Source organism: Acipenser ruthenus, chromosome 2 (genome assembly GCF_902713425.1).
Source record: "Acipenser ruthenus chromosome 2, fAciRut3.2 maternal haplotype, whole genome shotgun sequence".
Classification (NCBI taxonomy): domain Eukaryota; kingdom Metazoa; phylum Chordata; class Actinopteri; order Acipenseriformes; family Acipenseridae; genus Acipenser; species Acipenser ruthenus.
The window spans coordinates 33,832,865-33,848,331 of NC_081190.1; the positions used below are offsets into that span (position 1 = coordinate 33,832,865).

The 15,467-nt window shown below is 36.6% G+C and overlaps 1 protein-coding gene across 1 annotated transcript in view; it reads left to right on the forward strand.

The window, feature by feature from the left end:
• Positions 1-15,467, forward strand: part of LOC117972823 (A disintegrin and metalloproteinase with thrombospondin motifs 12-like) — a 137,738-nt gene that overhangs the window by 96,152 nt on the left and 26,119 nt on the right. Inside the window, exons 15-18 of the mRNA XM_058994584.1 lie at positions 1,518-1,762; positions 2,609-2,750; positions 9,902-10,028; positions 12,722-12,932. Of these exons, the coding sequence (XP_058850567.1) occupies positions 1,518-1,762; positions 2,609-2,750; positions 9,902-10,028; positions 12,722-12,932 (725 nt within the window). The remainder of the gene's footprint in view (positions 1-1,517; positions 1,763-2,608; positions 2,751-9,901; positions 10,029-12,721; positions 12,933-15,467) is intronic.

Below are 15,467 nucleotides of genomic sequence, written 5' to 3' on the forward strand. Positions count from 1 at the left end.
TCAATTTACTTTTCTCTGAGAGACTTATCATAGCTGTGTGTGAATCATCTGACTTTACCAATTGAAACACAGTATAACAAGAAGCTATAATCCTGCTGAAAAAGTATGCAAATCGAAAAGCTCCTTAAGATCTAAAAGCTGAGCTGTAATTTATTGCTGGAATATATCCATGCAGGAGATGAAAAACAGGTAAAAAGATCAAGTCTAGTCTGTGAGACGCCCCTCTAGGCACATAGATCCAGCTAGGCTATGGAGATAATCCCCTTCTGTTTTAGCATGAAAACTGCATTTTATACATTTTTCTTGTCTGACTTGTAGTCTATCAGCACCACTGAAGGTTATGTTGGCCTGACCTCAGGACACCACTGATGTTGCAGGTCTTTTTAGCAGCTACTTGTCTAGTATTCTTGATTATTTCCAACATGTTATCTGTTAAAGGCATGGAGAAACCGCTGCAGCATGCGATCATAGAGTGGTTAGAGACATCTGCAGTGCAGGGACGTGTACTGGAAGGCTAAAGGTCTGATCAGATTGTTTCAGAACAAAGACAACGCAGTCAAGGCTATCGCTTGTTTCCCGAAATGCTTGCCCTAAACCTGCATACAGGGGGTGTCTTTGTTTCATTTTAAAGGTAATGTAATGGGAGCCAAAAGTTGCTGAAAGCCATGGCTGTAGTTGCATTTTAGATTTTCTTGACCTCAGTAAAACCACAATTTTAGAAATGGATAAATATTTAATCTACAGTGAACATTTGTGTAGAATAAAATAGCTAATTCTTTAGAAAAATAAAATAAAAAAGCACTGTACTGTAATACCACCTTGTGTCAAATTGATTTAAAAAACAATTTCAAGCAATTGAAGCAATAGAAGCAAACATTGTATAGGAAACATGTACTTTCATTAAAAATAAAAAAAAAACTCTTTGTAGTTCTTAAAGGTTATGTCCATACCTTTGATTGAACTTTTCAATAATAATGAGACAAAACAGCTGCCTGTTAACTCGTATTTCAAATACAAAAATAAAAAAACATGCTTTCCCTAACAGGTGTAACATTATCTTGCTTATGCCAGTGGTGCTATGTACAAATTGATATGCTTTTTTAACATGGAGATTTGGATGTGTTTTTCACTTATTAAACACCAAGATGACACCAAAAGATATCATAAGATGAAAGGTTGCAGCTTTAGAGGAGTCTGTTAATGCAAGCCTGATGAGTTGTGAAGGCTAGTTAGTCTTCGATTCTTTTAATTAAAGGGTAACTCCAAAATATTTTTTACTTATTATTTTATCTCATTATTATTTTGTTAACAGAAATCAATATATTGTTCAATGCTTGTATCTTTGTAAACAAATTGTTATATATTAAAATGTAAATGCCGCTGGTTTTTAGACCAGCAACCATGTAAATCAATAGAATAGAACCAAATGGTTTTTGCTTTACACAATATCAAGGTATGCTGAAGATCATATTACCATTGGAGGGGGGAGCTCAAATTCATGAGCTGTTTCCTTTTAGGGTACGTTGACGTGGGCTTGATTCCGAAGGGTGCGAGGGATATAGTAGTGATAGAGGTCGAGGAATCTGGAAACTTCTTGGCCTTGAGGAGTGAAGATCCAGAGAAGTATCACCTGAATGGCCAATTCATTATCCAGTGGAATGGAGAATATAAAGCAGCTGGAACAACTTTTTTCTATGAGAGAAGTGGGAACCTGGAGAACCTGACTTCACCAGGACCAACTAAGGAGCCTGTGTGGTTACAGGTACAGTACTACATTGTACACATGGATTACTGTGGCTGTGAAATCAATGAACAGGATCACCTTGGGAATGTGACCTTTCTCTCAAGGATCTTTTGTTTGTTTGTTTGTTTAATGATAATTTTATGATATACGAGTATGTGCCATTTTCATCCATCTAAATGCAATGAACTGATATAGTATGTATATGAAGGTGGACACAACATAAATATAGTTACTGTTATAGAGGTTTTACCATTATGAACCTTTTTATCCAATCAATACAAATAGATTTACAAACATTAGTCCTGGAAATGAGCTCTAAATCACAGGAAAGTCACCTCTAACATTCCCTTTAACAATTCAGAATAGATGACTTCGCTTTCCCCTTGCCTCATTGTTATAAAAGCAACTACATGTTCAGTATGTCTGTAATGAAACTTGGCTTCTTGTCATGAATAGCTACTGAGAAACTGTTGTTGATGTGATTTTTTTCCACAATAACAATGTTTTTTCTCTCAGAATGACACAGTGGCAAGGGGGTATGTAAACTGGATTGCCAACTACATACCAAGGTTCTTTCCCCTGGAGTGGACAGCCAGATACAGTTTACAATAATGTATAGCATTTTAGTAAAGAGACACCAAGCAACTATAGTTTAAAACTGAACAGTAATTGTGGAACACTACAGCATTGAGCCACTCAGCTGTTTCCATTTTCTCACATACGGCTGCCAGAATCTCTTTGGCAAGACATTCAGCCCTTACCAAAATGGTAGGGCTGGCACACTAACACATACCCTACATATAAATGCCTACAGTATGTCCTTTTGTAATTAGAAAATAAAATACTCTATCCATTCCTTTCTAGCTGCTTTTTCAGGAGAGAAACCTGGGAGTGAAATATGAGTACACTATAAAAAAACACCAGAAAAAAGAAAATGAGGTTGAAGAACCAGAGTATATATGGAAGTATGGAGCCTGGACTGACTGCACTGCCACTTGCGGGACAGGTAACTTAAAAAAACACATCTACATATACATACATATATATATATATATATAAATATTTTTTGATAGTAGAGGGATCAGTCTGTATGTCATGTGATTTATGTGATTTATATATGCATTGAGAGAGAGAGAGAGAGAGAGAGAGAGAGAGAGAGAGAGAGAGAGATTGAGATTAGAGTTTATCCAACAGTTATGAAACATGATCATCATTCTTTAGAACATTGAGTTTAGTTTCAGAATTCCTGATTTTCTAAGGGCACTTTCACACCTAGTTCACTTGCAAGTGATTCGAATCATGGTTCACTTAAATTGAGTTTCTTTTAAAGTGAATTCAAATGTGTTTGTTTGGTTCACTTGCAACTTCCAGACTATAGAGTTCTGTTGGTTTCACATTGCACTTTTCCAAACACACTCGGCTCTCTTGCTGAGCAGAAGTTCTCTCTGGAAAATCTTTTTTCGTCATGTACAACATGGAGAATACTTTTTGTTGTGCTGTTGTCATTTCATATTTTTCCTATGACTTTTGCCTTGTGGCAGTTTTGCTATTCTGCTTAAAGAACGCGCATGCTGCAATAGTAAATCTCAAACTGGTATTGGCATCATTTCATTGAATAGCCCTGGATTGCGCCAGTTAGTAAATCAGCCCCAGAGATTTTTTTTTGTGATATGCTGTTGTGTACATGTGACATTATGGTGTTCTCGTTTGATGTGTATGTGTCATTGTATTGTATTGTGTGTGTGTGTGTGTGTGTGTGTGTGTGTGTGTGTGTGTGTGTGTGTGTGTGTGTGTTTGACAAGCCCATGCTCTGCGTATGTGTGACAGTGGTGATTCACATTGCTAAAGCTGAAAAGGAGAAAAGTGAAAAACGTACCGAGTCCACCATGTCAAGTGATCAAACTAACTAGATGCGAAAGTGCCCTAAAAGTCTAAAAAGTTAACTGCCAATGCTGCCTGTCATCTATTTAAGAAATGGGAGGCTTTAACTAGTTTAGCAATTAAGCCGATTTTTTTCACTTTTTCTGCAGTTTCAACAGTAGTATGAATGACCTATGGTTGTACTGTGAAGTAACATTTAGATAATAATGAACATAAAAAACAGTGCTGCTTGTTTACAGTTGACCTTTTATAAACTTCCTACACACGATGTTAATTTAATTGTTTTTCAGCAGAATGCACTACATTGAAATGCTTCTGTAGTTAACATTTGGAACATCTGTTCAAGAGGCAGACAATGCAGAGAAATATAATGAAAAATAAAATTAAAAATACATGCTGTTAAATTGAGAGAAGCATGGAGAATGAGATTAATCAGATCTGAGTTGAGTTGTCAATTTAGAAAGAAAATGATTGTTGATTTTCTGTGTGAGCATTTTCTAGATGGAGGCAACTGTGTTTTTTCTTGGAGTTTGTACCCACCATGTCCTTGTTATTAAGGTTGAGTTCACCGTGAGTTCATTACAAACTGTCTCAGTTCAGTTACTTTGGTTTGAAACAATTAATCAGTTTGCTTGCTGTTCACTCTTCCCTGGAAGCAAATGTACTGAGTTTGTTTGGGCATGTAATGGAGTTCAATCTTTTTAAAACATTTTAATTTCTGTGTTTTTTTCAGGTTTGCCTTCATTTGTGTTCACATTGAAATTTGCAAGTGAGCTCAGTTCATTTGTGTTATGATTAGTGGACTGGATGTTTACACTATATAAGGATTGTGGTTTCATTGACTATATTTATTAATGAAGTCTTAGTCCTGCAATATGTATTCCCCTAAATATAACATGTATTAATAAAGTGATTCAAGACTTATGATACTGATATTAAACAGAATGTAGACAGAATATTCAACAAGGTTTAGACAGAGTTAATTGGCTCCAAATAAGACAGATTCTTTGGTTCCAAATAAGACAGATTAACAAACACTTTGCGACGTAGCCAGGCCTGTCGGGAGCACAGGTTGTCAACCAGGCGGGTACAGCAGTAGGTAGAGCCATGGCGACTGTGCAGTGACGTCTGGGCCACCAGGGGGAGTGGAGCAGGAGACTAGCTGACCAATTGTGCCTGGTGGTGCAGCGACCTGGGAGTCAGGCCTAGTGACCAGAGGAGCCTGGGTCGAGAGAACTAGCTCACCGGCGCCTGAATGTTGCACAAGGGTAGTGGTCGGGCTGTGGTGATTGTGATCTCCTCAACTGCTCCTCCTTCCTCTCTGATTCTTGGGGTGACACCAGCTCCTCCCCCTCTGATACTGTATACGGCAGTGGCTCCTCCCCCTGGCTCAGGAGACGGCAGTGGATCCCCTCCCTCGGGCTCTGGAGACGGCAGGCTCCTCCCCCTATGGCACTGGAGACGGAAGCGGCTCCTCCCCTTTTGGCTCTGGAGATGGCGGCAGCTCCTCTCGTTTTCGCTCTGGAGACGACAGCAGCATTGGCAGTAGCTTAACTGGGCTGCTGCGCCAGACGAAAGCGATCTGGGTAGCGTAAAAGAAAAGACTCCTGGGTGGCGAAGAGATATTGGCCCCTCTAGCAAACACCAAAGAGAGACAGAGTGAAGGGGACATAGGTATACCTTGAATGCGTTGGAAAAGTTTGATTTATTTTACCAGCTGCATTGTCAGCCAGCTGTATTGATGATGGAGAAGTGAGAAGAGGTCTGGTCCATGGAGATGAGGGAGTAGATGCACAGCTGGAGGAACCCCTTGGTTACAATTATTCACATATTTTTTTAAAGAACAAAATTGTATAAGCGTGCTGAGCAAGTTAACAGCAGAGTAACTTATTAGGATGTGTTAGTGCCATTCAAAAATTAAATAAACAATCTTATGGATTTGGATTATGTGAATTCAAAATGAATTACTTTTGAAGTGCATACAATATTAGGTATTATTCTTGTGATATTCAGTCGGAATTCATGATACATTTTCAGCCATCATTTTAAAGTGTTACCTTTATATTTGTACATTTTAGACTTATTGTTTTCATGCTACTGTAAATGTATGACGAAAAATTACAATAAATGTTATTAAATATTTTGCTGGTGTACAATAGTTAGTCAAGTAATATCAAGTGATGAAACAAGTTATTTATACAACTTTAATTGCATTTTGACAGCTCGTCATGAGTGAGAACCCAAAAGCGCTTGTAAAAAGACACTTAATGCAAATGAATGTAATTACTTACAAATAATTCGATGTGTCTACTTTAATTGATCTGACTGCTGTTGTGCAGTCAATAGAAGGTGTTGTGCACCTATAGAGGTTTCTGAGTAGTATTCTTTAAATTCAATCTGTGATCATTTATTTTATATTATCTAGTAAATTAATTTGTAGTTGTTCCTCTTCTGGTTTGCTACATTGCATTTATAGAGCAGAACACATTAATGGAACTACACAATCAACTGACATGTATTCATACTGAGAATAGCAACCTGTGGCAATGTGTTCCGCCCCTGTGTGCATTTCTGTGTTGTATGTTGCGTGTGCTGTGTTAATGTTGGTGTATAGGCATTGGTACACGGGATATAAACGGGTCTGTGTTTCACATGTGATTTAAAATGTATGATTGTATTTAGGCACGGGATTGCACATCACTTCACATGCATTTAAAGTATATAATATGTGAGCACAAGGTTGCACATAATTAATTCACGTGCTGGGATTCAAGTTAATAATTAATTAGTAATTGAATCCCAGCACAACAGTATATATAGGTGCACGTTTCACTCACTCGGGGTTGGGTGTTCGTGAGTGGAGAACGGGTGAGAGAGAGGAGAAATAAAGTGAAAGATAAAGGTATAACATTGCTACAGCGTGCTGGAAGTGCCAGCACGGTACTTGTTTAAACGTTCGTCCACTTGTTTTGTGTGTCAGTACGTTTTGTTTGTCTTTTTATTTTGGCGTGAAGTGCTGTGTCCTGTTTTGTGTTTACAACCTTTTTATTTTCTGTTCCGTTTATTAAATGCTGTGCGAAACCATTCGCTCAGCTCCACCAAACCACACCTCTCTGTTGTTTTATTTCCTGCTTCTGGTCTGACGCCACCCACTCCGGCCGTCTTTGTGACACAACCCCACATGCAATTCATGTCCACCCATTGGATAGTGATCCAATTCATCTTTTGACACACTTTTTTTTTAAAAGCTTTTCTACACAACATAATCCATCAAACTATAAACTAATTAAGTGGCCTGGTGTACAAACAGAAATGTGATATATCCTCATTTTGTCCATAGATAAAACAGCATTGCACACAAAATCCAAACAACTTTATCATTTTAATGAGATTGTTGTTTGTTCAGTGTATCTTAATTTAAAAATGTGCTGAAACACCCTACTGTCTCAAGATGGCTATTCTCTAGCAGTGTATTGTAAACTTAAGCAGACAAGGTGAACTTTCTTTAATTAAAGCAGAGAAAAGTCTGACAATAACACAGAAGTTTGCAATCCAAAACGTTTTCTAAACTGAATTGTACCCCAAGTGTTCACTGAAGTGTTCATTTATTATTTTTGTTTCAGTGTTTACCAGAAGTAAAATAAATCTGATGGTAAAATTATAAACAGCATTATTCAGAGTTCACTGAAAGCATTACTGTGTGATTGATCTAGCTGACGGGACTTTTCACTCTTAAACATGATAACGCTTTTCTTCAGGCATTTGCCGGTAAATCTCAAGAATAACCCAGTGCCTTTGTCTAATCACCTAATGTCTCGCTTTCACACATTGTAAGGCTTCAGGAGTCCTGTGTGTCCTAAATGATTTAATTTGCATTTAACAGAATGTTATTTTCATCAAACTGCTACATATTTGGAGTACAATATCCTTCAACACCATATGTAAATTTACCTGAATGTTTGTTGTTCTACAATGTTGTTCAGTATCATGTTGAACTAATTTAAATTGCTCAATTACTGTAGGCTCATTAATGATTATTTGGTTAATGGAAAATGTGCATGGACAAATAAATATATTGTTCAACATTAATGTTTCTTTGTTAATGGAACATTGATATGCAGAAATACATATATTGTTCAACATCAATATTTTTTGCTAATGGAAAATGTGTATGCAGAAATAAATACATTCTTCGACATTAATGATTGTTTTGTTATTTTATAATTTATATGCACGAATAAATAAATTATTCGATGATATGCCTGCATTTACCAATAAGCTTAGGTAAATTATAAGAGTAACCTGTAAATGTGTGAAAAGCAATCTATTTCTTCATAAATTCAGACATTTACCACCTTATTTGGTAAATGTTGACATTTACCGGTAAAACTTAAGATAGACCAAATTTTGACTTTTACAGTAACATTTACAATACATAGGACTAAGAAGAAGGACTAAAGGACAAGTTACTAGACCATTACTTGCCTGTATGATTAAAATGGAAGTGTTTTGGATCATCTCTGTAGCATAGCTTTTGACATCTGAGCGTTTAGCAGTTGCTCTGTACTGAGAATTGTAAATTGACCTTAAGCAAAGCATTGTGTTGGTGTTTGACATGATGGATATTGAATTGCATAACATACACAAGGCAACTGTGTTTTACCAATTTTTGGGTCAATGGAGTTTGAAAGTTCTTACTTATTCCCTTAATATTTCTTTCCCACTGAGAAGCAAATGCTTGTGAAAAAATGCATTTCATATCTAGAAATTGTCCATTTTAAAAAACCTGCCATCAAACCACTGATAATTTTGTTTAAGTGAGGAAGGGCAAGATTGAGGTTTGAAACCAACTCTATTGCTCATTGTGAAAATTACCACAGAGCTCTTGTGAACGCTTCAAATATTTCCTTCCATGACCTGTGCACCTACGTTATACTGGTGAAAAATATGTAAGTAGGGAAGATATCGAGTGATGGGCCTTGTGTTTATCTAATTGCAACCCGTAGGGTGCATATCCTTAAACTAATTTACACTGATCAATAGCTCTGGTGTATTTTAAGGTTCTTAATGGATTCATTAGATAAAAACAAATATACCTTTGTAGATGGTTTACAAAAGTTAGAATACATATCTGATCAGTGAAATAAACAATTAATTGATATAAGTCTCTGATTTCAATATCCAAGCTGAACATTCATTTAGATAAGTATTAAAGCTTATTAATACGGTACAGATATGCAAATTAGCATTCAAGCTGTTATATAAATCAGATAGTAATGACTAAAACTGTCATTGATGTTTCCCAAACATTTCTGTTAGGCTTACCAATATCTAATTACTGTATATGATGAAAAAGTGATCAATCCGATCTGAAATAAGTCTGGGCAGCAGTGTGACGTAGTAGTTAGGGCTCTGGACTCTTGACCAGAGGGATGTGAGTTCAATCCCAGGTGGGGGACACTGCTTCAGTACCCTTGAGCATGGTACTTTACTTATTATTATGTTTATTTAGCAGATGCCGTTATCCAAGGTGACTTACAGAGACTAGGGTGTGTGAACTATACATCAGCTGCAGAGTCACTTACAAATACGTCTAACCCAAAGACGGAGCACAAGGAGGTTAAGTGACTTGCTCAGGGTCACACAATGAGTCAGTGGCTGAGGTGGGATTTGAACCGGAGACCTCCTGGTTATAAGCCCTTTTCTTTAACCACTGGACCACACTGCCTCCTATTGTTCCAGTAAAAACCCATGGGTAATTGTATTAAATGGGTAATTGTATGTAAAAAATATGTGATATCTTGTAACAATTGTAAGTCCCCTGGATAAGGGCGTCTGCTAAGAAGTAAATAATAATATTCAGTAGTATCAGAGATATCATAGGTCAATAGAGTCTACAATGATTAATATCAGTACAACTCTAATCCTAAGATGTTCATTGTGGGATGGCCACAGCATATTTTCTGTTTAAAAGTGAATAATGTTTCATATATATATAATTACAAAATAGTTTTTAGGTCCTCATTAAAAAAACAGGGACCTTTATGCACTGATTGTGCCAGTCCATTAATCTGTTTATCACTTCTTACTAGGTTAATACAGTATGCATATTTTATTTATTCTATGCATATAGTATGTCAAACATATTATTGTGGTCAATTTTCTCCGATTTCTCAGAAGCCTTAACAAAACCATTAGATTCTGTTGTGGTTATGTGGACACTGCCAGGAGACTTAGTGTCAGATCATTCAGTTTCATTTGGTTTCTGATTTTCAGGAGTTCAACGACAGCCTGTCAGATGCATAGAGAAGGGGAGTGGGGTGGTGGAAGAGACATTGTGTAACCCAGAAACACGCCCTGAAGGCAGGCAAAAGAAGTGCAAAAACCAGGACTGCCCAGCACGGTGAGGCTAAATCAGAAACAAGTATTCAAAGACTTCAGAGATCAGTTGTATATTGTTATTATCAAGCTTTTTAGTTATTTATAATTGCTGTTGCATTTGTTATATATATATATATATATATATATATATATATATATATATATATATATATATATATTGTCTTGCAAAAGTGTTCAGACCCCTGACCGATTCTCTCATATTACTGAATTACAAATGGTACATTGAAATTTCGTTCTGTTTGATATTTTATTTTAAAACACTGAAACTCAAAATCAGTTATTGTAAGGTGACATTGGATTTATGTTGGGAAATATTTTTAAGAAAAATAAGAAACTGAAATATCTTGCTTGCATAAGTATTCAACCCCTGTGCTGTGGAAGCTCCCAGTTTACACCGATGAAAGAAATTGCCCTAACGAGGGCACAATTACCTTACCATTGGCCTCCACCTGTGAACCATTAAAGTTGCTGTCACATTTTCTGGATAAAAAACCCACTGTTGAAGGATCATTGGTTAGGCTGTGACTCTGAAGACCAAACAGCATTCTACAGAAGTTAGAGATAATAATACAAATGCATAGATTAGGGAAAGGGTACAAAATAATATCCAAGTGTTTGGATATCCCAGTGAGCACAGTTGGATCAATAATCAGGAAGTGGAAGCTGCATCACACCACCCAGGCACTGCCAAGAAAAGGCCATCCCTCAAAACTCAGCGCTCAAACAAGAAGGAGACTTGTGAGAGAAGTCACAGAGAGGCCAACAATCACTTTGAAGGAGCTACAGAGTTCAGTGGCTGGGAGTGGAGTAATGGTGCACCAGTCAACCATATCAAGAGCTCTGCATAACACTGGCCTGTATGGGAGGGTGGCAAGAAAGAAGCCGTTACTCAAAAAGTACCATCAGAAAGCACGTCTGGAGTTTGCCAGAAAGCATGAGAGTGACCCAGCTGCGATGTGGGAAAAGGTTTTGTGGTCAGATGAGACCAAGATAGAGCTTTTTGGCCAAAACTCAAAGTGCTATGTGTGGCGCAAACCTAACACTGCCCATGCCTCAAGACACACCATCCCTACAGTGAAGTATGGTGGTGGCAGCATCATGCTGTGGGGATGCTTCTCATCAGCAGGGACTGGGCATCTTGTTAAAATTGAAGGAAGAATGGATGGAGCAAAATACATGGAAATACTGCAAGAGAACCTGCTTCAGTCCGCTAAAAAACTGAAGCTTGGGAGGAAATTCACCTTTCAGCAGGACAATGATCCCAAGCACAAGACCAAAACAACATTGGAGTGGCTCAAGAACAAAAAGGTGAATGTCCTACAGTGGCCCAGTCAAAATCCTGATCTCAATCCCATTGAGAATCTGTGGCACTTTTTGAAAATTGTGGTCCACAAGCGTCGTCCAACCAACCTGAACAACCTGGAGCAAATCTGCCAAGAAGAATAGGCCAAAATCACTCCGACACTGTGTGTAAAGCTGGTACATACTTACCCCAAAAGACTTAAAGCTGTTATTGCAGCGAAAGGTGGCTCTTCTTCAATGTACCATTTGTAATTCAGTAATATGAGAGAACTGGTCAGGGGTCTGAATACTTTTGCAAGGCACTGTATATATACTGTATATATGTATATATATATGTATATACTATATATATATATATACTATGTTGCCATGGAAACAGAATGCAATATTGCAAAAATATATCCTTGTAATCTGCATGTGCATGTGTAAGTACATGCAAAAAATATAATCCTTATATCATGATACTCCCTGGTCAGCAGCTTCATTTTAAAATAAACTGTCGCCATTATCATTCACTACAACAAGCACAGGCCTGTACAATGGAGAAGAAACAATACATTCAAAGTAAAGACATAGAAATTCAACCAAACAATGACAAGAACTCTGAAACAATGGCTTGGTTTACATGTGGTTTAGAAACTCCAGATTCTCTCTCCATTGCTGTGAGAATGTTACTTAGCAGCACATATCACTCATATGCCTCATACTATAGTTTGCAGCCAATAAATGGTACAGCTAAAAAGGGGGTAAATCACTTTCTCACACTAAAAAGCAGCGTAAATTGGCCAAAAATGACGGCCGTACCATATGATCAGGAGACTTCAGCAGTGAAGATCCCTTTTTGTGACATGACCTTGCGCAACGTTCTATGATAACTAAAGGTCGTACCAAGCAATTATTTATTAACAACCGAGATCTGCTGAAAGTAACCCTGGCAAGCTTCTATGACCAAACTGAAAAAGAAATTGAAAATACAATGAAAAAACACTTGCTGATATAAATCACAAAAAGTCGTATTTGCATGCAGTGGGAGAATCAAGAGAAGTTCACCAGATGCCTGAAAAAGTCTTGGACAAACATCTTTCAAATTTCATCTTGTCAGTAAAAAAAGAAAAATGGGGAAGACTTTGAACAATGTGTTTATTTTTAATTTATTATTTCTTCTTCTGTGCTTATTGTAGCGAGAGCAATAATGGTGGTGTTTCATTTTAATGTTAATCACCTTTGTATGCTTTAAGAAATATAGGACATATGGGTACGGAAATGTTCTTATCATGCAAAAACAGATGTCTAATAATGCATATTATGGTTACATTATTCTATCTGTATTGAATGAACACATTTTTGTCTTCCCATTATACTGCTATATAATGAATTGTCTCCCTTTTGCAGGTGGTGGGTTGGGGAGTGGCAGGCCTGTTCCATGACCTGTGGTCCTTCTGGTCTCAAGAAGCGCACAGTCTTTTGTATTCGAACAGTTGGGGCTGAAGAACAGGCACTGCCGCCTTCAGAGTGCAGGCACCTACTCAAGCCAAAGCCCCAGGTGCCATGCAATAGAGATGTGCTGTGCAGCTCACATTGGGTTGTGGATAACTGGAGCGAGGTAAGAATCTGTTACGGCACCTTGTTAAATTCTAGACAGTTTTTTGTAAATTCCAAGAATTATGTAAATAGATTTATGTTAAGTTGAAGTGTAAGTTAAATTTTAGCACTAAAAAAAACAACTTTGTATTAAAGCATGGAAAAAGCATTGTAAAAATGGGAACCCAATAAACAGTAAAATTACCATGGTTTTATGGAGTAGTTTGAGAAATTCTCACTCTTTATGTAATTAACATAATGGGAAATGTTTAACCCTAAAGCACTTGCATTGTAATGGGTAAAAGGGGGTCAGTACAAGAACGAGAATGCTGTATATCTCACACAAAAAAAACAGCAATGCAGAAAACTAGAAAAAGCTTACTAAAATAATAGAAGCCACTAAAAGTTAAGGAGGCTGAAGTAAAACGTTTTACTTGCAGCAGCTTTCTACAAATAATTATGCAATATTTTCTTAGATGCCTAGAGCTAAAAAAGATATCCAACATTATTTCACAAATAACCTCAGCATCATATTTATTTCATGCAAAAGAAGCGTACAGCATTGGTAACATTGGTAACTTTTTAGTCGGCCTCTAACATTTTCACTGTCTGTCTTTCTCCTGCAAATGGAAAATCTCCACAGGCAAGAGCCTCAGGTTGTTGAGAGTCTTCTAGCCTGAAGCATAAACACATTTGTTTCCAAGAGTCATGAGGGACACTTATGGTTTAAACTTAATTTTAAAAACAGAGTCGCTATAGCGTGAATATAAAGTATTTTACCACTTAGATTAACCCAAAGTAAGCTAAAGTTGAATTTTGAATATAGTGAGAACTGGTTAGGCCAAACATACTACTTCTATAGAAACTGAAACACCACCAGCGCATTACCAAATACAGCAGAAATACTGTAGACACTACTCAAAGTAATTCAAGGATATTTAGAGACCTGTGTATTAAGATCTTTTAAATCTTCAAATCCTGTATTGAAGTTATGTTTTACGCCCCTCTAGTGTCATTGGGCGTTGTTTCAATAAAAACTTGTAATGTTTTATATACACATACAGAAAATTTCCCAAGCAAGAAATGTTTGCTAATTTTGCATTTATTAAAAATCCGCAAAATTAGTGTGCCACGAAATATATTATTCATTCGTGTGCCAAACATTAAAAGAAAAAGAAGCGCAAACATTTATTGCAGCAAAAATGTACCTTGAAGGCCATTAGCGAAATTAAGTTGCAGCAAAAATATCCTGTTTTTGTAGTATCTAAATATCAGTGTTTATAGACAGTAGACAAGGTAAACCTGATATTTTAAACTATTTAAAACTTATGGTCAGAGATGCTCATTTATACACATGTAGCGCCCTCTGGTGGGTGTGGAATAAAACCATATTGGGTGATTCATTTATCTGTTAAATATAGATTCAAAATCCCTTGAAAAGGTTTGGCCAAAAACAATTCAAGTGGTTTCTAATTTAACAGAATATGCAGTGTTGTAGTTTAGTCTAAATTACTAACTCCGAATATATATATATTTCTTCTTATAAATGTTTTAAATAATGCACAAGGTGTAAAAGTGCCCCTTCTGTCCCCATTGTTTATACAGCACAAAGTGTTTTATAAAAGGTGGGAGTGCATGTATCGTTTACTTGGTCAGTTGTGACCAGTATTATCCTCTTGTCCACTTCAGTTGCTGTTATACTTTAACATTTTCAAGTTATGGCTGAAATAAAAAGGAATACATTCTAAAATGGTGTACTATAGCTTACCTACATATTTAATTAATTGCCCTTGCTGTGTCTGTCTTAATCTGTCCAGCTCTTCTGAATAGCAAGTAAAAATACAGTTTAAAGCACAAAGCGGTATACATAATGGTGAACTAAATACTATAAATGATTGTATCATCCCAGAGTCCCTCTTTCCATCCTCAAATCTGTGATAATGTAATACTTATTGCTTGGCCCTTTCTATACTACATATTTTCATTAAGGTTAACTCACTGTTTAACATTTTTAACCCCTGTCCAAAGAATTGGCAGCATTTGTTGCAAAAAACATGTTATGTTTTCACAAATTAATTATCAATGGTTATGTTTATGACAATTTCCTGCACCCAGAATGGAATATCATTTTTCTTCCGTCATACCATCAGAGTGCTATACGTTTCTAGGTTTTGGACTCCCTTATACACTTCCTTGTCTACTGTAATCCTGTTGCAGATCTTGTGTTAATAAATGCTTATGGAACAACTTCCTAATAAATAACGCAAGGGACAATGGAACTCATTAAAAAAAGGCACAGAGCTACACAGACTTATTTGAATAATTTCAAAACAGCTTATTCTGTTTATACTTTGCATTTTTTATTTTTTTTTACAAATATTAATATTAATATAAATCCTTTGCTTGCGGTCTTTCAGATCTTTGAATCAGATCCTGCTGTTGGAATGTATTTTAATACAAAAAACTGGTAGTTCTCTAACAATAATTAATAGGTATAGCCTTTTTTTGAAAATGAATTGATTTTGAATTAAGAATTGTACGGCTTTTACCGTTTAGT